The sequence below is a fragment of the Polyodon spathula genome, chromosome 11, assembly GCF_017654505.1.
Source record: "Polyodon spathula isolate WHYD16114869_AA chromosome 11, ASM1765450v1, whole genome shotgun sequence".
In the NCBI taxonomy this organism is placed as follows: Eukaryota; Metazoa; Chordata; class Actinopteri; order Acipenseriformes; family Polyodontidae; genus Polyodon; species Polyodon spathula.
Window position 1 is genome coordinate 38,850,156 of NC_054544.1, and position 25,414 is coordinate 38,875,569.

At 39.5% G+C, this 25,414-nt stretch overlaps 1 protein-coding gene across 1 annotated transcript; it reads left to right on the plus strand.

The window, feature by feature from the left end:
• Positions 1–16,404: 16,404 nt before the first annotated feature.
• Positions 16,405–20,620, plus strand: LOC121323713 (adiponectin-like). Its single transcript, XM_041264927.1, has 3 exons — positions 16,405–16,499; positions 17,761–18,059; positions 19,024–20,620. The coding sequence occupies exons 2-3, from the start codon at positions 17,786–17,788 to the stop codon at positions 19,560–19,562; spliced, it is 813 nt and encodes a 270-aa protein (XP_041120861.1). The 5' UTR covers positions 16,405–16,499; positions 17,761–17,785; the 3' UTR covers positions 19,563–20,620.
• Positions 20,621–25,414: the final 4,794 nt, after the last annotated feature.

Consider the following 25,414-nt stretch of genomic DNA (forward strand, 5'->3'; position numbering starts at 1 on the left):
GCAGTAAAAACATAGAGTTGTGTCATGTATGGACAACCTGTTTTCCTCAGTTTCATCACATTATGAAAATGGGCTGTATTAAGGCTGTAGGGAGTCAAAGTAGTGTAATTACCTTTTTCCGAGTATATATATGAGATATATATATATATATATATAGTATAATATATATATATATATATATATATATATATATATATATATATATATATATATATTATTAAAGCTACATTAATATATTGAAATTTTTCGTCTTGAAGGAAGTTCGTCTCGATAGAGATGGATGACGTACATTGCTGCGAAAAAGTTGAGATAATAATCGAACCGTTGACCGGGATATTAAGGGTCCTGAAATTCTGGTTCAGTCAAAAAAATTTGAGCGGGGTTTTTTTAACTCGCCTCTGAATCAATAATCTATTTTAAATCAATAAGTAAAGTGAGTGTGAATTGCGTGAGCGGCTTCAATGTGTTTAATTGTTTTATTGTGTTGGCGATTCTAAAGGGAGAGCATCATTCATAACGTGTATTAAATCGTATTGCTTGACATTTTATATGATAAACAGTAGCTATTAAAATCGCGCAATTTCGTGGCTATAGAGAGAATATTGTACTCACAAGCCCTTTCAAACAAATACAGCAAATCAGCAAGGTTTAGGTCTGATTGATGGAAACGCAGACAGGTGTGTACTTTTAATAACATGCCATTCGCGACAGTTCACACTCGCCTTGCCTTACATGTTCAATAAAACCAATTAACTTGGGATTAGAGAGGCGAGTTGAAAAGCTGGATCTGTGTGACTCGTGTTATTCCCTTTTTTTTATATATAATGTTTTAGTTGTTTGTTTGACATTTACTGTTGCAGACAATAACAAGTGTATGTAAACTGAATTTTAAGATATGTTTACATACACTTGTTATTGTCAGCAACAGTAAATGTCAAACAAACAACTAAACCATTAAATAAAAAAATAAGGGAATAACATGAAAGTAAACATATCTTAAAATTAAGTTTACCTAAGGGAACTATACCATATTTTAGAAAATGGATCTGAAATTTCCTTTAACTTGATTGGTTAATTCCTGGTGAGTAACCTTGCAGGTAAAATTGCTGGTAAGTAACCTTGAGTGTTATCTTTTAAGTTATGTTTAATCACTGCTCCAAATTAATCTGCCAGAAATAGGTAAATACAGTACTCATGTATTTTACCTTTTTCTGCTTGATGAAAGACAATCTCAGTTCTTGTAGACGCCCTCTGAATGTTGTCTGTCAATGTACACTAACGGCGGCCTCATAATACTTTCTTAAAAGTAGAAATAAGGCGCGCGTTAACACAATCCCTTAACGCATTATTAAAATACAGTTGGGAGATTTCCTGTAACCTGATTGGTGAATCAGGCGGGTTTAAACCACGATTTAGCCCGCCCGAATGTTGATATTCAAACTTTGTTTATTCACCGTTCCAAATCAATCCGCTTGGAAAAAAATAAATAAAACGTCCCGCAGACCTATATTTAACTTTTCCCGCTTGATGAAAGAAAATGCCCCTTCTTATTGTACGCACAATCTGAACGCAGTCTGGCAATGTCTACTTTCTAGTTGTCCTCATTAATAATAATAATAATAATAATAATAATAATAATAATAGATCTTTATTTTTATATAGTGCCTTTCATAGTGGACCACCATCACAACGCGCTTTACAGAGGTAGGCTGTGAACTGTGTATTATATGCAGAGTCACTTACAATAGGACTTTGATTTAACAATGCAACCTTACTGGATCTATTTAAATTTAGAATAGCAAATAAACAGCACGATTACCATGGAGGATAACACAGTGTAACATTTATTTATTTATTTTTTGTGTTCCTGGGTAGTAAGTGTTATTTACTAATTGCTTATGCCTCAAAAGTATAGAAAATGGCTATTATTCTCCACAAACTTTGCTTTTATGACCAGGACAGTGATATTTCAAAATATCGCTATTTCCAATGGAAAAACGGGCAAATGTGTGTCTTTTCGCTCACATAAAGTCAGAAAAAAACAACATATGAATCCAAATTAACATGTATTTATACTAAAATAATACAAAAACGGCTACAAAAGATTTAGAAGTGAGTAGTTTTTCGAGATTTACGATAACACTTACTACCCAGGAACAAAAATTGTGTTACATAGTGTAATTTGTGCCAACATTTAAAAAATAAAAAAAAACGAAATAAATAGAAATTTAAATATATTTACTAATTTCGTTTTTTATTTCGTCTTTTAATTTTTGGCACAATCTTTTCACCCTTGTATTTCGTGCTAGCGTCAATCATTCTCGATGGGCGGGACAATGAGTGGAACGGTGATCTAATGTTGCCTGATCGTGGTGCGGAGACTAGGTGTGCAGTCAGGTAGCCAAACAGTTTTTTTAGATTAGAGGATCAGTTTAATTCTCAACAATGGCAAAACCCATTCGCAACTTTTGAGAGAAGCTGCGGACATCTTTGAACGGGAACCTAGTTGAAGTTCTTTTGCAGGACCTGCTCCTGTTTATAGCAATACTTCGTCATCCTCAACCCCTTTGCGTTCAAATATAAATGAAAGTGGGGCTAGTGTAGGTGCACTTCGAGGTTAGTCAGTTGCTGTTTTTTTTATCCAGTTTGGACCTAGACCAAATCTAAATTTTGACCAACCTGCTAATCGCAAATTCCAAACCTGATACGGATGGCGACGGCTTTGTCAGTGTTTCTACCCCAAAGGGAACCAGCCATCAATATTGGGTATATAATTTACAGCGGTAAAGTTAGCTTGACGTTTATATTAGTTTAATATTCGACTCACGCTAATCCCACGTGAATGAAAATGGCTTTATTTCTCCAACCAAAGCAGCTACAGTGCTCAAACCACCTTTAATTTAAAGACAAGTTGTGCATTGTTTTACAGCCTCTGTTTTACATGTGCATCAATGAAAAAGGTTTTATATCCCTAACACAGCAACTACAGCGTTAAAACCAACTTTAGTGTAAAGAATACCAATTTTGAATTGTTTCAGTCTCTGTTTTACATGTGAATCCTAAGAATAATTTGTGGAAAATTATACCATACCACATGTACACACCAGCATCAATTAAAAGTGCTTGATATCCACAACCACAGCAGCTAGCATTTTCAAAAGGTCTTTAATTTAAAGAAGACCAGTTGTGAATTGTTTGACAGCTTCTGTTTTGAAATTCTTTTGTTGCCCCAGGTAGAGTTCAAAGAACAATAGTTAGTGTGCAATGTCCACATTGTCAGCTGACAATAAATGACAAACTTTGCAAGACCCATCAGTTGAAAACACAAACAAATTGTGTGAGATATTACAAGTGCCTCAGACCTTGCTTCCCAGTGTGTAGATGCAGTTAATGGCATATTTGCAGTGGCCAAGTCATTTAAAAGTTGCCAGAACATCCAGTCGTTCCAGTTTCGAAGGGGATCATGATCCTTTCAGTGCAGCCACTTAAAATCTGTAGAGTTCTGCTCTTCTGAACAAATCCCAGAATGTCTACAGGAAGATATTCTTATTGAAATTGTTAATCGAAAATCGTTTGGCAAGGCAAAGTTCACGTGAAACTTGGAGACCAGACAACAACATACTATTTATCTATACACGAGCCTTCTGTAAAGCATTACAGTCAGTTGGGGAGAGTTCTTGTAAACTACGATTCCCAAACCAATTCCTGGCACTGACCTTGTGCAAAGTCACACATCTTGTCCACACAAGTGTGCTGCTAAATGGCACCTTTTCCAAACCCCAAAACAACTCTTCAGAACTGTGAAAAGTACAGAATTGCCTACCCCAGAAGAAGAATTGGAAATGGATCATGTGGATTCTTGCAGTAGAGTTATTTTATTTTTCTAGCAAGACATGCCTACCATACGAAAGTGGTGGTGTTTGCTGTTAGTGGAAAACTTCAGTCTCGGGAGGTAAGGCTTTAGTTCCATGGGGTGCTTTGTGTGTACTTTGAGAACCTCGATCTGTATCTCAGTTTTAATTGGCTCGTCTTGAGACCTACTATCAACAAATGTGTCCTTAAAAAAAATTAAGTGGGTATCATCTCCCATACAGTATGATTATTACAGTACTTTACTTTTTTTTTTTCAAACAGATGATTTATTTTAGTCTTCTGAATTTTTATTTTTTTTCAGGACATGTAGTAAAAACAATGTTAGGTTTGTATATGTAATTGTTTACCTTTTTTTCTCCAGTGTATAACGGAAAAAGTATATGCATACCATTGCATGATATATAGGAGGTGAATGAGTGCCTGTGTTTGGAGTTATGGAGGCTATATTTGCACTTTTATTTAACAGACATGGAAAACGTTTTGTGCATTGGCCAGACGATGCTAATGAAATGTTGCTAGGGGTGGCGGAGCAGATTGTACATGTTACCAAAGAAAACCAGGCCTCCATGGTGGACACTTCCCATGTGGAGAGACAAGTCAGGTACATTCTTTTGGTTGATGTCCATAAAAAGAAATGCACAGTTAATTCATGCATTGCAGAAAATATAAAATGTATCTTGTATATTATTTTTGTCAGTATAACATAGGAATCTAGGATCTGGAGTAAGATTGTTTATTTTAGATTTAAGTCTAATACTTCATTATTCTTTTCTGTACACTTTGTTTTTTTTTAGAAAAAGAAATCCAGACCAGTACCACAAAGGTGAGTGTATACAGTCTGATGCTCATACATTTTTACAATTTCATGAAAAGTCACTTTAACCACAACTGTAGCATCACTTCTTTTTTTAATAGGATTATCTCCCAAATCAAGGTTCTGTGTTTGCTGACTTGCATCTGTTACAGGTACATGGTTGACATTTTAAAATTAGTTTCCTATTGAAAGCCATAACAACATAATTCACAATGTAAAATAACTAAAATCGGTACACTGATAATGGCGTTTAATCACTTTTAAAATTCTTTCAGAAATAAGTAAGCTTTTATTTTAAGTTTAAAAAAAGTCTTAAATTGTTTCTTTTGACAGCTTCCGGAAGAAATTCTAGAAAAAATATTAATGGAGATGGTGCTGGAGGAGGGTGATCCTCCATATTTGAATCTGTCCTTAATATGTGAAAGTTTCAGAGCACTGTAGGGACACAGCGGTTTAAAAGACTGTGCCACTTTGCATGGCTTGACAGTAAGGTATTGACAATGTCGATCCAAGGGATTTTTTCAACCTGAAAAAAGAAACAAGGACCAGGTGTCACAAATGGAAGCTGACACCCTGGGATCCTTCAAGAAGCAGCTTGATGAGATTCTGGGATCAATAAGCTACTAACAACCAAACGAGCAAGATGGGCCGAATGGCCTCCTCTCGTTTGTAAACTTTCTTATGTTCTTAGTAAGATTAGGTTGATAATACTTTTCAATACTTGGATTGAGTAAAAATATATTAGTAGAATGTTTTATGCTGCTTTAATTTAGCCATAGGAACTGAGCAAGCCAGATGGGCTGCGTGGTCTATTCATTAATGTCTTAAGTTATTATGATGCCCATGATTAACTGTCTGTTCTTTTACAAGTTGTTTAAAAGGGAAAATCAACTATGTATTAGCGAGTTTAAGCAAGGCTTGTTTTGAGTCTAACAGGTGTACTAGGGAATTACCACAGTTTAGGTAATGGCTATGTGTTGGTAATGATTCACAACATGTAATTCAATACCACACACTTTACACACAAAAACCAAACGTAGGTTTTTTTTTTCACAATACCTTTTACGACCTTCAGTTGGGCTTCTTCACACAGCAGCAGCCTAGAGCAGACTGGCTGCACTCTTTTTAAACACTGCATCTGGCTCTAATTATCAATACCAGCCAGGTGCAGGTGTTAATTAAGAATTCAATTAAACAATTAGCTTGGCAGGGAGGCTTTTTAACCCCGTCCCTGCCATAAAACAAACATTCTCGTCCTGCTACATCTGTTACAGTAGGCAGTGGTAAAAGAGGAATCCTCAGGGGCTTCTATAGTGACCAGTTTTTCTTTGGGTACTGCTCACAGGACTGTGGCATGCAGTATGAAGATAAAGGAAAGAGCCAGGGTGACTCTCAACAGACCTGGGACAAATATAGTTCATTGAAAATAAAAATAGTTTCAGTGGTTTAACTTGAAACCAAAAGTAAATACTACATCCAAACTGCATTATATATACTTGTAATAAAGTTCTTTGTTTGCAATTTTGATCTCCTTGTTTGTTTTCATAGTACTTTTGACAGGAAAGCAGAAATCAAAACATAATTAAGTGCTTTGAAATAATAAAACCTTCAGACAACTGTGAACGAAATACTGTTAACATCTACTTTGTCAGGGGTGCATAACTCTAGGACAAGAAGGTTTTCATTTTTGATCCCCCTGAGGCCATTACCTGATTTGAATTAATTTGCTTAATTGGACAAGCGTAACCCTTTTATTTGCTATTAAGCAGTTGAAGATTTACAGACAGCTACAAAAACCTGCTGGACTGAATGTGACTCTAGAGGAGCAGAATTGTGCTCCACTAAATGTATATATTATACTTGATGTGGGATTTTGACAATTTATGTGTGAGAAAATTAAACACGTTCAGTCCAAATGTTTATTAATCGGAGAACATGTGGATGTCAATTAATGCATTATTACAAATATTAACATTCCATCCATCAATCATCAGTAACCACTTATTGATGAAATACAAGGTCATGGTGAGCTGGTGCTTAACCCAGCAGACACGGTGCAAGGCAGGCTCCACCCAGGATGGGACACCTGTCCATCACTGGCCAACTCTCACAAGCATGCACACAGGGCAATTTAGAGTGACCAATCAATCAGGAAACTGGTGAAAACCAACACAAGGAGAACATTTAACATTTAAACTCCCCTGAAATAGGTATCAAGCCTGGGACCCTGGAACTGTGAGGCAGCAGCGCTAACCACAGTGCCACAAACTATAACCTAATATACACGATAAATCATAAATTAAGACCCCAAGTGGTTACAGACCTCCTTGGTACTATTATTATTTCTTTGCAGATGCACTTATCCAGGGCAACTTAGAATTGTTACAATATATCACATTATTTTTTATATACAATTACCCATTCATACAGTTGGGTTTTTACTGGAGCAATCTAGGTAAAGTACCTTGCTCAAGGGTACAGCAATAGTGTCCCCCTCCTGGGATTAAACTCATGACCCTCTGGTCAGGAGTCAAGAGCCCTAACCACTACTCTACACTGCTACCCTATGTGTATGGTGTGTATGTAATAAAAAAAAAACTTCAAATTTTAATAGGAACAGATATATCTATGTGAACATGTGCAGGGGTGTGTGTGTGTATATATATATATATATATATATATATATATATATATATATATATATATATATATATATATATATATTGCACAATGGTTTACGCAGGCCTGTATTTTTTATTTTACATCGACATTGCAATTCTAATTTCAGTTTGTATTTGATTTAGGATATGTAAATACATGGCACAGGGATATTTAGCTATGACGTACAAACTCCATTGCAATATGTGCCACACAGATCCATGTTGGGCCAGGTTACATACACTTGTGGAAGGGATGATCCTTGTGAGATAATCGCAGACAAAAAGCAGGTCAACTTTGATAAATCAATTGACATATCAGCTTAAAGGACAGAACAAAAAACTGGGATGCAAATGAGTGACTAAACTACCTGAATTCAGCTTCCTATATTTTATTGTGTATACCTAGGCTAACTTGTACATGCATGTAAGCATGTCAATTTTACATTGTAAATAAGCTGACATTGACACACATTATTCTTAATTGAACTGATACGATTTAGTAAATGTAGATTGTGTGAAGCTATACCCCTATAAAAATGTACCACGGTTCTATAGTGGAGCTATACTATTATTATTATGGTTGTACTGCATTATTGTAACACAGGGAATCGTACATTGATGGTGCAGGATACATATATTATACAATACAGCTGTACTTTCACAGATACCATCGTACCTTGTTCCAAAATCCAGTGGTACATCTCACAGTATTGTTGTAATGGAAACAAACCGAACAGTTTCCAAAAAAGCGGAGTTCATTATATTAATCCGAGTATTACGCAATATTTTTTAAATACGCTGACATCAAGACCATTCCCAACAATGCTTGCAATTTGCCACTTTTTTTTTTTTTTTTTTTTTTTTTTTACATACATTACATACCGCAAATAGTTAACGATTGCTGCTTTTGTTATATTATATGGAAACGTAAGCGTGTTAACTACAATTCACTTATTGTCCCGCCCATCGAGAATGATGACGCTCGCCAGCTCGAAATACAAGGGTGAAAAGCTTGTGCCAAAATTAAAAGACGAAATAAAAAGAAATAAAAAAATAAAAAACGAAATAAATACATTTAAATTTCTGCTTATTTATTTATTTCTTTATTTATTTACTAAATTAATTATTTATTTCGAATTTTAGTTCGTGTTTTATTTTATTTATTTATTTATTTATTTTAATTTTGGCACACATTATCCTCCATACATTACCAATAACACATTAAAAAACAAAGGAAGAGGAAGATGGGCCTCCCTCCCCAAACGTTCATTTAACAATTGAACAAATATTGTTCAATATTGAACTATATTTAATTGTCAGAATGTTAACGTGTATGAAACAGTAAGTGATAAGAATGTGTTCTACTCGCTTACTTTATTTTATTTTGCGCACATCTTTACATCCAACACTACACTATTTTTTAATCATAAACGAACAGGTTTAATCACTAACCCTACCAGGATTCCCCAATTCGGCGATCACAGAAATTATTACAGAATTCACAATTCAGCACAGACATTTGAAGAAATATAGAAGCACACTGTAGCACATCGCCATTTTCTTTCGAAATCAGAGGTCAGTTAGGGACACGACCTCGAAGGGTAATGGAGGTCTGAAAGTTTCCAAAACCAATGATTGGTTAATATAGAATGAGGATACCACCTCTGGCAAAAAAGATGGATTTGTTCTTAATGTTACCCGCGAGTCACTTCCAGTGAAAACCATACATGTGTCATCGATGGACAGTGCATGAAGCTCACTTACTCGTCTGGTAGATGTAATGGCTATTAAAAATGCCACTTTCAATGAAACAGGCGCAGTTCTGTTCAATTCCACTTGGGGACCATATTTTCATGGGAGGACGAAGCCTCCGAGCCCCTTTGCACTGCCAGCAAGTGTGCCCCAGGGGACACCGAGTCAGTTTTGCCATGGCACACTGATATTGCTGCCAGGTAGACGGTCCAAGCTGGATGCAGCAGCTTTTCTGGCTGTCTACCACCTGGTTCAGGACCAAACTTTTCAATGTCCATTATATACAGGGTGTCCTAGCCTAGTAGTTGTTCGGTCACAGGATCGTGACCCTCAGCAATTCACCAGTCTTGGAAAACCTTCCATTTATATGAACACTGGGCTCTAGTGCTTGGTGCCCTAGCAGACTGTAGTGTCTCTACCACTGCATCTGGCAAACCTCGTCTGGATAGATGGCTCAGTTCAAATCCAGACCCAGAGTTGGAGCTGGGCTGGTTCGGGTGCCATAATAACCCCTCCGCTTGGCTCAGGAGGTCCTTGCGCAGCAGGAGCTGCCACGGCTGATCCGACAACATCGGCCATCTGGGTGCAAACAGCTAAACCTGTGCTCTCTCTACCCTGATCCTCTCTAGTGTCAGGAGTAATAATGGTAGCGGAGGAAATGCATACAATAGCCCCTGTGGCCAGGGGAGAGCTAGCGCGTCTACTCCCAGGGGGCCCGTCTCTCTCCATGGAGAACCATAGGGGCAATGAGGTCGAAACCTCTCCCAAATCTGTTTCACCACTTGAGGATGCAGCCTCCACTCCGAGCTGTCTGGAGCTCTTCTGGACAGGAAGTCTGCTGCCTTGTTGTCCACACCGGGCAGGTGAACTACCCTGAAGTTTCTGTGCGTCCAGGACAGGAGTCTGTGCGTTGCGTGGTGATGGCCCGGTGAGCACTGGCCGCCTTGGTGGTTTATGTAGGCTACCACTGTGGTATTGTCTGTCCGGACCAGCACATGTTTGTGCACTAACTGCTGGCGAAAATGAGATAACGCCAGGTTCACTGCTTGCAGCTCTTGCGCATTTATGTGCATTTGCTGCCAATGTCCCTTCCATTGACCTCTTATTCCTCTCCCGTTCCAGACCGCTCCCCAGCCCAGGCTGGAGGCGTCTGTAGTGATCACTTCCCTTCTGTGAGGGGATCTGAGGGGAGACCCGAGGCGTAGATTGCTGGGACAGAGCCACCACTCCAGTGTCTTCCGGCATTGTCTGGACACTCGCACCAGCCGGTACCGATCTCGGACAGGGTGCACCTTGAGCATATTCACCCAGGCTTGAAGCGGGCACATTCTCAGCAGCCCGAGTAGAAGGATTCTCAAGGCCCCAACAACCTTTGATATAGTTTGACCTGTAGGAGAGCGTCCTCTCTGAATAGGGAGAGTGTGGCCTCCAACGACCGAATCCTGTCTTCCGACAGTGAGGCAAGCCTGCTCACAGAGTTCAATTTGATCCCCAGGAACACTGTGGACTGAGATGGTACGAAGTTGCTCTTCTGTTGATGTATTGAGAGCCTTAACTTCGTCACATGAGCTATGACGTGTTTTGTGTGCGCCTCTGTGCGTGCTTTTGAATGCGCGCAGACTAGCCAATCGTCCAGATAATTCAGGATCTGAATACCCCGCAGCCTGAGTGGAGCCAGAATTTGTACGCGTTGTCTTGAAAGGCAAAGCACAGATATTTTCTGTGCGCGGGACGGATCAGGACGTGAAAGTAGGCGTCTTGCAGGTCAATCGATGTGAACCAGTCGCCCGGTTGGACGGACTGGAGGATACACTGTGCTGCCAACATGTCGAACTTCCTGTGTTTGAGGAACAAGTTGAGGACCCTGAGGTCCATAATTGGTCTGAAACTGCTGTCCCTTTTGGCCACCAGGAAGTACCTGGAGTAAAAGCCGCTGAGGGCATCTCTTGGGCTTACCAAGCATACAGCGTTCTTCCTTTGAAGATTGGCGATCTCCTGTTGAGGAGTATCGCCCTCGCTGGTTCGACGGCAGTGGGAAGCACACCCTTGAAGGGTGTCGGACCTATGCGGAATTGTAAAGCATATCCATGTCATTGTCGATAGCACCCAGGAGTCCTGGGTGCAGCCTTGCCATGGGTCATTGCCGTTGGTCAGTCCGGTTGTGGGGGGTTTGGTGGCAGCTGGGGCTCCTCAGGAGCGGTCTCCCTTGGGCTTGGGAGGGGGCAGGTCTTTCTTAGGCCCTGGCCTCGGTCTCCAGCCAGAGAACCGGTTACTCCTGGCCTGCGGTGGTCCCCTTCTGCTGGCCCTGCTTCTGCCTCTGTCTGCTTGTCTATTCTGGGGTGGAGGGCGATGTTCAGACCCTTTCACCCCGGCAGGCTGGCCATGCCATCTTGGACGCTGACGGTAAGTTGGAAGGACGTGAAAACTTGGAGGCGACCTCCATGGCCTTGTGGGACTTCTCAAGGCTCACATCAAAATCGCCCCAAAAATCTGCCCCGCTGTAATGGGGGAGTCCAGTAGCGCCACCTTCTCGACCTTTGCTTTTGTCACCCACAAATTCCGGCGGGCGGCCATCAGCGCTGCCGGCGACCTCCCTGATGCCTGACCTAACTCCCCTATTAGGTCAGTCATCGCCTTAGCCACCGCCTGGAGCTCCCCTGTGTCTGTCTGTGTAGCTCTCACCTGCAGTCTCTCTGCCAATTGATCCTGGAAGAGCACCAGTATGGCCATGGCATTTGCTGCTCGGGCCGACATACGATTCACCGATGTCGAATCAGTTGGTACTGGGATCGGCGCCGAGGAAAGTGCTGTCGATGCCGAGACAGTCCACGACGAGTCGGTAGGAAGGTTGTTGACCAAAGATGTTTATACCGGTGCCGAGTCAATCGGGACCGGGTTGGTCGCTGTGGCTGATTAAATCGCCGTAGAGGACGACGCGCGAGCCCGCTGGGTCTCCTTACAGCACCACAACAGCTCTCACATGGCTTAACAACTACACAATGTCATGCATAGTGAAAAGAGCAATGGCCTATCACTAATCTCTTCAGATGGGTCGAAACCAGCTCTATTCAGAAAACTGATGCGAGAATAAAGCAAAGGTACTCTTTTAGATACGCTTGAGCACGATTTTACCATGCATTAATATTTAATTTGCGGATAAATCCAACAAATTCAGTAGGTAAATGCAAAAGCAATGTATGACCTGTCTCAGAGAGATGAACGTGAAAATGGCAATGTGCTACTGTGATGACGTCCCTCTTCAGCAGGAGGTGGGCGGGACTTCCCCTCACAGCAGGGCCCTGATAGGGCAGCCTTTGTATATTTGCTCAGATTTTGACAGTCAGAGAGGCTCTTCCCATTCGGTAAAGGTTGTCATTCGAATTGAAAGGGAATAATAAATTCCATTAGAAGAGAAGCAGGAACATTATTCACCTCGACAACAAAGGGGGTTTCAAACACACGGGTGTCGTTTGCGTGTGACTCTGCAAGAAGGGTAAAGATTCAGTTTTTAAGTTTATTTTAGCTAGTCGTGTTTTTTTTATTTTTATTATTTTACACAAAACTTACGAAGAAAAAAATACAAAGTTTTTTATTATTGTTTTGATCTTTATTTCCTGTAATTCTTTTTTTTTTTTTTCTTCACGGTACTGGACAGCATTTCTTTCGACTTCAACCCAAGTTTTTTAAATTGTATTTTAAATCTTCTTTCTTGTGCAGTCAATAGTAGATATTACAGTGCAGTTTCAGTATCCTACGTAGATATTAATTAGTCGAAATAAATTCTGTCCAGTTGATAAGAAATATAAAGATTGGCGTTGTATTTTTTTCTGTAAGAGTTTTGTGTAGAGTTGAAACCCATGGCTAAAATAAACTTCAAAACTACACCTTGACGATTCTGCGATGAGAGTTATTACCATGGTTACCATAGAAAATAAATAAGAGCCAATGAATTTCAAGAAAATACTAGTATGTGTAATAAATTATTCAAAGAAGTTGCCTTGTGTTTTTTTTTTTAAGGAATAAACTATGGGTAATAATATAAACTGAATTGTGTCACAGTCAACATTGGCTGTCTCAAGAAGTCGGCATAGTGTTTTTTTATACAAAAAAATGTCGGTATTTCAGTTGTGGTAAATATTTTACAGAACAAATTTTGTTTTAGCACTTGTCAGAAAATCGAAGCAATACACAAACAAAGTCCCCTAAAATCGAGAGTAACGCAGTGTTGCCAGATTGAGCTGGTTCCCACTCAATTGGGCTAGTTGTTGTTTTTTTTATTATTTTTTTTTTTTTTTATCATCTGTGCCGGTAAAAATTGTATTGTGCGGGTGATGATATTTTTTGAGGCTAGTTTTAAGGTCTTTGGGCTTCATATTCATATTTTCTGTCAGAGGTCCATAAAAATAGTGTTCACCGCCAGCACAGGAGCACCGCATCCAACCCGGATTACAAACACTGCGTCAGTCACTCTTAACTGTGTATTCATCACCAGCACAGGAGCACCGCATCCAACCCGGATTACAAACACTGCGTCAGTCACTTTTAACTGTGTATTCACCGCCAGCACAGGAGCACCGCATCCAACCCGGATTACAAACACTGCGTCAGTCACTCTTAACTGTGTATTCACCGCCAGCACAGGAGCACCGCATCCAACCCGGATTACAAACACTGCGTCAGTCACTCTTAACTGTGTATTCATCACTAGCACCACAGCACCGCGAAAGGACGCAGAACCTTGACTGGACATTGCTTCTGTGTGTTATTATTTTGGTACTGAAACCCTGTATTGTTTGGCTGTGCAATTACACATTGCTGTGTAGTTGCCAGCACTATTATTTAATGGGGCCAAACCGTGAAAACAAATGAAAGAAACTGTTTGGACCGTGGACACTGCTGTCGTTGTTTGAGCAATGCATCACCTCTACACCTGCTCACTGCAAACCACTTTGCCACAATTCTTTAGTTTGCTTTTATTTGAATTTGATCTTATTTGCTACTGATTTTATTGTACTCTAAAACTACTCTTATCTGTAATGTTATAATTTATAATTAGATTTTTTGTATTGTGATATTTTGTAACAATTGTATGTCGCCCTGGATAAGGGGGTCTGCTAAGAAATAATAATAATAATAATAATAATAATAATAATAATAATAATAATAATAATAATGTAAAGCTGTGTGTAGATACAGCAGTAACTAGAGGTTGATTTTCCTGAAGCCTCTTTCAGTAGATGATAACCTGCGGTAGATTATTCACGTTTACCATTTTAAAACAAACTTTAGGTATCAACTTTAAATATGTTTATTTTTTTGGTTTTGTTCTTTACAGTTCCAGAAAGTCCACAAAAAGAAGCTTCTGATTGTTCCTGTGCTGCCTTGTCAGTGAATGTCTGTGGCAAAGTGGTTAACAGTGTGCAGGTGCAGGAATGCAGTAGTGATCAATGAACAGACACAGATAATCCAGGTGAAATTATATTTTATTTGTAAATCCAATGGTCTGATGACTCAAGTACAGGAAACAATAACAATGCTAACAGGCAATACAGCTACGTGTATTGAGCTCTTTTAATTCACAGGTTGGTCCCGAAATAATAACAGTCCTGTTCCTAAACACCCAGATGTAACACAAAACACAAACACAAGTCCACAGTGATTAAGTCAGTGCTCGTGGTGTAAGTACAGTTATATGTGAACAAGGTGCAGTGTTGTCCGGGTTTAGTACTGGCCTTTAGTGACAGCTCCAGATTGTGTTAGCCATCTAAATAACAATAAACAAACAGTTTTCAGACACGACAAACAAACAAAACACTCACGATTACAATACAGGTCTACTTCCGGCTTCGCTATTAACCTAAAAAATGAACAGATCACTTAGTTATGCCCCTTTTGTACCGTCAATCATGACCCCTTGGTTAATTAGTGCAACCACTCCTCCAATCTGAGGCTGCCACGTCATTTCCCTTTCGATGATTTAGTGTATCGTAGCTGCGCTCCCTTTCTAGATGACCTTCTACCGTCTAACCCTGGATTGTCTGGCAATCCAGTCCAGGGCAAAATATTTTTCTTTGGGCATTGCATTACACTTTGCCCTTTGTATTTTGGTAGAAGACACTGACAAACCTCTTCACGCAGACACTTTAAATATATCTGAACTTCTTTTACCTAAGCAAATTACTAGTGACAAATATATGAATAGGGGATCATGGTGCATTTGTTTTATGACATTATTGGAGCACGTAGGCTTTTTTTTGATAAACAAACACTTTGTGCAGGGCAGTGTACACTATGTTTTTCCAGTTATATTGCACAAGCTTTTATTGTTTCATCAACTTTTGTTCCTTTTCATTATACAGCCCGTTGCTTATGTTTCCCTTTTAAATGGTAAAAGCAGTGAGAAATCACTGAAACTGTAAACATCGTGTGATTTTCATGTATTTAATGTAATCTCTGAATTAACCCAGGTTTAATAAACTCTTAAAATTAAGCTGTACATAGCTGGTGTACATCAGTAGTTTGTAATCATCAGTCTTGTGTCTGCTTGTGCATGAAATTAAGGTTGGCCGCGTGTGAGGCATTATCAGATCAACTTTCTGACTCCTGTCACATTAAGTTATTGTTGAATTCTTATTTAGCAATAATATACACGTAGGATGCTGTGTAAGACACTGGCCTTTTGTGAAGGAAGTAAAACTGGCATTGTATTATATTTGAAATATTATAGAATTTATTTTATATTTTAGACACATTTCTTTTAATATGGTCACTTCCGTAAGGTCTCAAAGTGACACTGATAATCAGCTGCACATAATTGGAATTTAATGCCGCCATGATCTCTTCGGAGCTAGATTCACCTTACTGCGGTAATAGTGTAAGGTACAAAACAAGGAAATATGTGCATAGCATGGTAACGCTATGATAAACCATGCCAACACCTTTTTTTTTTTTTTGTGTGTGTGGTCTATTTTATTTGGCTCTACATCTTTGACTCTTAATCCTGATTTGTATTTTCTCCCCATTACCACATAGATCAAAGATACAAAGAAAATAGTTCTATAAAAGAGCAGGTTTAGGAAAGTTTTGGATTGCGGTATTAAGAGACACTGTTAAGATCATTATAAACCAACCTCAGAGTGTGGATCACAAAAGCACAATTGCATCATGGTAAAAAAAAGTACAATTTCAATTTAGTAATAGGCTGAGAATGAAGGCGGCCAAGGAAAGGGGAGCATGTCCCTTTAAATCTGCATGCTTTAAATACGTTTTGTCAGAGATAAATATAGGGTGATAGTCATTGCTGCCAGTTACTGGGACCCCGATGACATTGAGAACCAAAGACTTCACCCCTTCTCTCCACTGCCACTCCCAGTGAACAGGCAGTCAATACCTAGCAGCTGGTAAGTGTTAATTTCCATTCATTTTAACAATTGGCATATGTTTTCAGTCTGGTACCTTGTTTTGAGTTTTGGAATCTCAGTTTGTTGGTGCAGCTTTAGTTTTTGTATTGAGAGGATGACAATAGATTCCCTCAGTCATTGGTCATTTGAACGTGGTACAGATTTCAGAAATCTAGTCCAAACACTACCTGTGTTACTATTGGTACTGTATTGAAACTCGACTGTCTTACTTTGCAGGTTAATGAGTAGTTACTTGTCTTTGTTAATCATTATTCACTGTTACATTTAGTTTGCAAAATGTTTCCTGTAATATCTTGAAAGCATATTGATTTTGCTAAAACAATTCAAATATCACCTGAACTTAGGTATAAATATATAGAAAGATAGTTTTTCACAAAATAATATTATTATTTCAATAACAAAAATGTGTGGACTGTCAGCATATTATCTTTCTGTGATAAATGTCAAAATATAGCGTCTGACAGAGTTATCAGTCAATCCAGTGAAGGCATTTACTAACCATCTACTTTTACCCCATGAGCTCAATATCCAATGCACAAGCTGACAGCAGCAGTCCTTGGTTTAAAAATAACTTCTTGTTGTGTTAAAGGGGCAGCACAGGCTTTTGATCTTGCCTAGGAAAGGCTATTCTGCATGTCACACTATTTTAGAAATGTCACAGGTGGCCCATGCTTTGGTTAAAATGACGCTTCCGAATGGGTAATCCTTTATGAAAGTTTCCCATAGTAAAAGCATAGTAAAGTTTAATAAAGCATTCTAAAGCGTAACTACTGTAAGCATTGTAAAGAATAACAAGGTATGGAAAGCATGTTAATAAACATGCCAAACTAGGGTACAGTATGGTCAATACATAGTATACAACCATGGGAAAAGCATGGTAAAATTGCATAAAATACTTTGCAAAAATACCATGGTAAACCTTCATAAGGGATAATGGTTCTGTAGGAATATTTTTGTGATTATGCACATACTTTCAGAATATAATATAACAAGTCATACATCTATATTCAGTCAAATTCAGGGTTGCATTTTTTAGCAAGATATAGCAAACTATATATTTGCTGGATCTGTAATAACCTGGCCACATTTCAAAATGTGGCAAGATCAATGTGGTTTTTGCAGGTTTTTGCAGCTGAGAAAGCATTCCTTGAAACTGCAGAGTGTTTTGGTATTTTTTATATCACTGAAATGTTTCTCAGTAGCTGCTTTCCATAATGTTAAAATGTTGTCCAACTTGCAGAAGTTGAGGACAGACTCCTGTCATAATGAAGCTGGTTTGGACCCTTCTCCTTTGCTTGGTGTTGGTGGTGAAGCTGTCCTGCTCTCAGGATGAGGGTGAAGTGGTGGAGGCAGAGGCCCTCCAAGAGCATGCAGTAGGCCCACGCGGTGAGGCAGACACTCCCAGCGTGGTAGTGGACGAGAGGAAACCATGTGCCAGCTGGATGGGAGGTGTGCCAGGAACCCCTGGACACAATGGAGCCTCAGGGAGAGACGGCAGAGACGGGCGAGATGGAGCAAAGGGAGAGACAGGAGAACCAGGTAAAAACAGAAACGATAATGCTTCTTTTTTAAAATGCAAATTAATGATTGTCTCCTCATTTCTCATGGCAGCCTGTGTTATTACAAGTTTTACTGATTATTTTAGTTTCCAATTTTCTCAAAACAGAACATTTTTATGTGTGAGACTTTGGAAGCTATTGGTGGTACAAAATCAACTTTATTCAGTTTCAACGTAACACTAATTATTAATCTTAGAATGCCATTGATCACTGAGGTACCCCCAAGGTCATACATGTTTTTACCCTAGTAATGAGTAACCCATAAAATGATTTAGCTGAATACGGGTTCCTTGAGTGGCTAAGTTAAATGCACATCCTTGTTGTGTGCAGGGTGAGTCATACAGTCAGGGGAGCTCAAGTTTTGGTCCGTTCTGTGTGAAGTTGCCAATCTTTGCTGACTCAGCAGGGCATGTTGCATTGGCTCTGGTGCTTCCGCAGCTTAAAATCGTTAGGGTCTGTTTATCCTCACCACGCTACAGCTGACCCCAGTGAGCTCAAAGTGGACATCTTCAGGGCAGGCCCTTGTCCTCCAGGAGTTGTTACCTTGCCAGTATACTCTGCTGAGCTCCTGGGTGTAAAGTGGCACTCCCTTGTTCTGTTGCACTATTATAATAAAGCTTCCAAACACAGGTCTTTATCAATCCTGCCAGAGGAAAAAAAAACTGCTTCAACATTCTATTAACTCTTAAACTTTTAAGGAATAGATATTCTGTTTTTAAACAGACTCAGTAGATCACTTAAAATAAAGCTTCTCTAGCAATTTCACTGTAGCCTAGAGATACCATAATGCAAGATCCTGGGATGGCTGCATTGTTTAGAGAGTGTGTACTTGTTACTAGTAAATATTTCCCTCTCTAGAAAATTTGATTTCATTCAAATAATAAATGCGAATGACCCCCAAGTAAAAATTCTCTTGAACTTAAATGCCCTTTTGTTGAACTCAGGTGCACCTGGAGAAAAGGGTGACACTGGAGAGCCTGGACTTACTGGTCCAGAGGGACCCCGTGGCTTCCCTGGCACCCCAGGCCTGAAAGGCGACCTAGGAGAGAGTGCCCTCCTCTACCGCTCTGCCTTCAGTGTGGGACTGGCAGACCGCACCCCCATGCCCAATGTGCCCATCAAGTTCAACAAGATCTTCTACAACGGCCAGAGGCACTACGATGACAGCACAGGCAAGTTCCGCTGCTCCATCCCCGGAGTGTACTACTTCACCTACCACCTCACCGTCTACCTGAAAGACGTCAAGGTCAGCCTGTACAAGAGTGACAAGACCATCATGTTCACTTTCGACCAGTTCCAGGAAAACAACGTCGACCAGGCTTCCGGATCCATCATCCTGCACCTGGACACAGGGGAGGAGGTCTGGCTTCAGGTGTACGGAGAAGAGGCCTATGCGGGAATCTATGCCGATAACATCAATGATTCCACATTTTCTGGATTCCTTCTCTACCCTGATATGAAAACACCCAATGGAGCTCGCTAAAGGGATGTTGGTGCAGGAGGGGCCGTTGAAGGCATTATCAGTGTATACTTATTACAATCACATCATTCTTTTAAGGTTTGCAATACTTAAAGTTCTATCAAATGCCCACTTTGGACAACAACAGAGAGAGCATCACAACAAGCTGGTTGTTTTAATGATTTCATTAATTAGGTGTGTGTTCCAAGTGTTTTTAGGGCTCCCAAAATGTCTTTCTGGCCTTAGTTGATGCTTTTGGATGTATGCATGGGGGTTATTAGTGTAACAGGATGACCCACGTCATTTTATTTAGGCACTATTTATTAATATTTTAAATGACAGTAATCATGTTTTGATTTATTACCTTTGATTTAATGTTAGTTTGTTTTGATTTTATCACCTTGTTTTAAAGCACGTTTATTTTGTATTGCACATTGCTTCTGTAGTTTAAGCCCATATCCCACTGGCACGTTGATGCTCTCCTGTTCTCAGCCCCCATAAGTGTCAATTGGATCATTTGAAGAAGCTGAACACCTTTCATCCATTTGAGAGATTGGATTTTGTCGTTGATGTGAACCCGGGTTTGTCTGGCATGGAGGTTGGATGCACAGCCAGCAAGAGCAGAGAAGGAATTAGACTTGTTTGTTTTGGGCTGTGCTTCCTGTCTCCCTCTGCGTGTGTGTATGTTTTTAACCATTTTAGATTTAGTATTTTTTAAAAGGTTTTGGGGAGTTTGCAGGAGTGCTGGAGATGGGGAGCTTTAAAGTATTGGTTTTATTGTAGTTTTTGTTAGCCTTGTCTCCGCGATTGTATTGAGCAGAACTGCACTTTGTTCTGTAATTAACTATTTATTGAATAGTGCACACCCCATGCCATGACCGTGTATTATATCCATCCATCCATTATCTGCTTAATCCTTTACAGGGTCATGGTGAGCTGGAGCCTAAGGACCCTGGCGCTGTGAGGCAGCAGCGCTAACCACCAGGCCACTGTGCCTCCCACTGTGTATTCTAAATTTGTCCTATTTGACAAATACATAGTTAACCACCTGTTTGTAATAAAACAATGTTTATTGCCCTGCATATTGTTATGGTCTTAGTTTATTTCCTTCTGGTATTCTGCCTGACTGATCCCACTCTGCTCTAAAAGAACGAGTGCCCCGCCCAGGTGCTCCATTAGGGTTAGAAATCCTAAAATGCTGTGAAGACCCACTAAGAATTCATATCTGCACTGTCAGCTTGTAATAAGGTAGCGCCCCACCCTCAAAGAGGGTAACCAAGGAGATCCCAAAGCCACAGGCAAGAAGACCAAAAAGAGTGAATTTCACAATTCAAAGACGAATAAAGCTTTATATGCTTTTGAATAACAGCTTTTGAATGCTTAATTGTAAGCACTCCAGTAGACACCATTTAATCAGTGTACATTTTGCTAAAATCCGAGTTTGATGTACCATATACAAATAAACATATGGTGGATAGACAATAAGTACACTAAGTAATAATAAAGAAAACACTAGTTCTGCAAATGTAAAACACGCCAATACACAAGGGAATGTCTATTACTATCAGGGGCACTGCCACCAGGGGGGCCATGACCTCTGCACTTTTCCGACGGGGGGGGGGAGTATATAGTTTGGCCCCCTTACTTTTATTCTGAAAAAATAAAGCTGCTATTTTGTTTTGTTTTGTTTTTATGTCCTCAGTGTAGCGTCGTGGCGCTGTTGTGTTGTGTGTGTGTGTTTTTTTTTTTCTTAAACGGTGGTTAACTTAAATTAGACCTCACTTTCTATGGCTATGGGAAAGGAAATCAAAAGGGCACATGTGACAGGGTAGCTGTGTGGTGACGTCAGGCCAGATGCAGGAAGAAAAACAAAAGAAAAATACTACGTGCAAAAGGTGCGGGATGTGCCTTTTTTATTTGTAAAAACAAAAATAAATAAAATATTTTAACAAAAAAGCCAGTGCTCACAGAGCAAAATAAATATTAAAAAACCCAAATCTCAAAGAAAAACACAGGTCAGTCTGGGCAATCGCTTTCACTGACCCTGTACAGTATTTAGTTTGGAATTTACATTATGGTGAGAAGCAAATACTAGTCGATTCAGATTTAAACAGTGAGAGAGAGAAAGTAGCATGTAGGGGTTTGCATAACCGCGTTTGTTTTACTGTTAAGAAACAAGCCTGTGGTAATCCGTATATTTAGATACGTGCGTGCAGTTTTGTATGAAATGAAACTGCAATTTTTTTTTCAAAATAACCTACTTTAGTAAGCTATATAAAAGTTTTTCGACATTTATTGCTTTCCTCTACTTCCTTTAAAGCTGTAATTAGTATTGTTAAACCATCTCTATTTCTTAATTACATAATGGATATCTGGCAAACGAGCTAAAACATTTTTTTCCTAGCTATACATTAAAAAAAAATATATATATATATATATATATATATATATATATATATATATATATATATATATATATATATATATATATATATGGTTTTATATATTACTCTGCAGGTGCAGAGGGTTGTTCACGTGCACAGCACGTGAGAAATTGTTACAGTGTATATCAGCATGTGTAAGGCTGCCTGTTTGCTGAATGCATCTCAACACATGTAGGGCAGCGTGTTAGGAGGGCATAAAAGGGGGTTCTTGGGGTTCTGTGTTGGGTGTTCTGTGTGTAACTGCCTGAATTAATTATGTTTCATTTTGTACAGTTATGCTTGTCTGGGCTCACTTATTACCGGAACCAAAATACATAACATCTGGTTTACTATGTTTGCAGAGTATTGATTGGAAATTAAATTTGTTATCAATAGAGATGTAAAATAATCCTGTTTGTGTTTTTGTATTACTTGAAAAATACGATCACATATGAAAGTGACAAGTAAAATACACGCCGCATTGTAGCATTCATTGGAAGACTCAGGAACAAGATTGCAGTAGGCTTGTATGTGTTTCTCCTTACTGTTTTAGTGTTAGAAATATGACTCTTTCAACACAAACTTTGAGTTCAAATATTTTAAATACAAGTTCTTACAGATCCTGGCGTGCTTGACATGGAGCAGAACAGCGATAATAAACATGTTAATAAACATTCTTGACGAATGCTTTTCAACCTTTGTCTGTTTGTTCAACCAGGGTTTAATTGTTTTATTTGGCAAAAAATGTATTTCTTGTTATTTATAGTTTATTTTATTTTTTTATAGTTTTGTTATGTGAATTATCAACAGGTTATATAGCTTTTTTGTTTCTCATAGACAATTAAAGGTTTAATGTTTATTGGCATGTGTGTGCAATGTTGCCCCGCCCCTGTGAGTATTTCTGTGTTGTATGTTGTGTGTTAATGTTGGTGTACTGTAATTGGTACACGGGATATAATATGGGTTATGCGCACGAGTGTTTAAAATGTGTATTTATAATTAGGCATGAGGATTGCACTTCACGTGCAGGTAAAATGTAATAATATGTGAGCACAGGAAATTGCACTAGATTAATTAACATGCAGTTGTACAGAGACTCCAACTGAATGATTGATTAGCAATCAAGTCTTGGTACAGCTGCATAAAAGCAGCATGTTTTCAACACTCAGGGTTGTGTGTATGCAAGTGGAGAACGGGTGAGGAGAGGAGAGATTTAAAAACAAATGCTACTCGTGCGGGAGGGCTTGCACAATACTTGGTTGGGTTCGTCCACTTATGTAGTCTGTTAGTACGTTTTATTTGTTTGTCTATTTATTTTGGCTACCAGTGCTGTGTCCTGTGTTTTGTTTGTCTTTCAAACCTTTTATTTTCTGTTCTGTTTAATTATTAAATGCTAAGCTCAACCAAGCACTCGGCTTCACAAAACTCCACGTCTCTGCCTGTGTTGGTCTCTGTCTCTGGTCTGACGTCATCCACTACAGCTAGCTTTGTGACAGCATGTTACTACAGTGGAAGGATATGCAGATTTCTGATTTTACCTTCCTGTATGTCAAACCTCAGCAGTAGTAACAAAAGCTCAGGATAACATCAGGTGCTTCACATTGACCTCTTTATAGAATGTTACTTGTAGTAAGAGCTGTGACAGGGTGGTCGCAGTGCGCAGGTGCATGGTGATGTCCAACATTAGTCTAGTGTTTTTATACACCTAATCCCAATTAGGAGTTAGCACTGCAGTTGCTATGGAAACCCAAAAGTTTTCTTGAGGTTTAAAGGAGCAGTACCACATTATCAATGTTTAAAAGGAAAAATAATAAATCACATTGCACACCCATTACAATAAACTTTAAGGCCAGTACCTTCATGACACTGTTGTCAACAGTAAAGTCCAGCTGTCATGGTTGCCCTTTTCCTTAAAGGAAGTATACTGTACAAATAGTATAAATTACTAGTTGCCCCCAGTATACAGTGGCTTGCGAAAGTACTGACCCCCCTTGGCATTTTTCCTATTTTGTTTCCTTACAACCTGGAATTAAAATGGATTTTTGGGGGGTTTGTATCATTTGATTTGCACAACATGCCTACCACTTTGAAGATGCAAAATATTTTTTATGGTGAAACAAACAAGAAATAAGACAAAAAAACAGAAAACTTGACGTGCATAAGTATTCACCCCCCCAAAGTCAATACTTTGTAGAGCCACCTTTTGCAGCAATTACAGCTGCAAGTCTCTTGGGGTATGTATCTATAAGCTTGGCACATCTAGCCACTGGGATTTTTGCCCATTCTTCAAGGCAAAACTGCTCTAGCTCCTTCAAGTTGGATGGGTTCCGCTGGTGTACAGCAATCTTTAAGTCATACCACAGATTCTCAATTGAATTGAGGTCTGGGCTTTGACTAGGCCATTCCAAGACATTTAAATGTTTCCCCTTAAACCACTCGAGTGTTGCTTTAGCAGTATGCTTAGGGTCATTGTCCTGCTGGAAGGTGAACCTCCATCCCAGTCTCAAATCTCTGGAAGACTGAAACAGGTTTCCCTCAAGAATTTCCCTGTATTTAGCACCATCCATCATTCCTTCAATTCTGACCAGTTTCCCAGTCCCTGCCGATGAAAAACATCCCCACAGCATGATGCTGCCACCACCATGCTTCACTGTGGGGTTGGTGTTCTCGGGGTGATGAGAGGTGTTGGGTTTGTGCCAGACATAACGTTTTCCTTGATGGCCAAAAAGCTCAATTTTAGTCTCATCTGACCAGAGTACCTTCTTCCATATGTTTGGGGAGTCTCCCACATGCCTTTTGGCGAACACCAAATGTGTTTGCTTATTTCTTTCTTTAAGCAATGGCTTTTTTTCTGGCCACTCTTCCGTAAAGCCCAGCTCTGTGGAGTGTACGGCTTAAAGTGGTCCTATGGACAGATACTCCAATCTCCGCTGTGGAGCTTTGCAGCTCCTTCAGGGCTATCTTTGGTCTCTTTGTTGCCTCTCTGATTAATGCCCTCCTTGCCTGGTCCGTGAGTTTTGGTGGGCAGCCCTCTCTTGCCAGGTTTGTTGTGGTGCCATATTCTTTCCATTTTTTAATAATGGCTTTAATGGTGCTCCGTGAGATGTTCAAAGTTTCGGATATTATTTTATAACCCAACCCTGATCTGTACTTCTCCACAACCTTGTCCCTGACCTGTTTGGAGAGCTCCTTGGTCTTCATGGTGCCGCTTGCTTGGTGGTGCCCCTTGCTTAGTGGTGTTGCAGACTCTGGAGCCTTTCAGAACAGGTGTATATATACTGAGATCATGCGACAGATCATGTGACACTTAGATTGCACACAGTTGGACTTTATTTAACTAATTATGTGACTTCTGGTTGCACCAGATCTTATTTAGAGGCTTAATAGCAAAGGGGGTGAATACATATGCACGCACCACTTTTCCATTATTTATTTTTTAGAATTTTTTTAAAC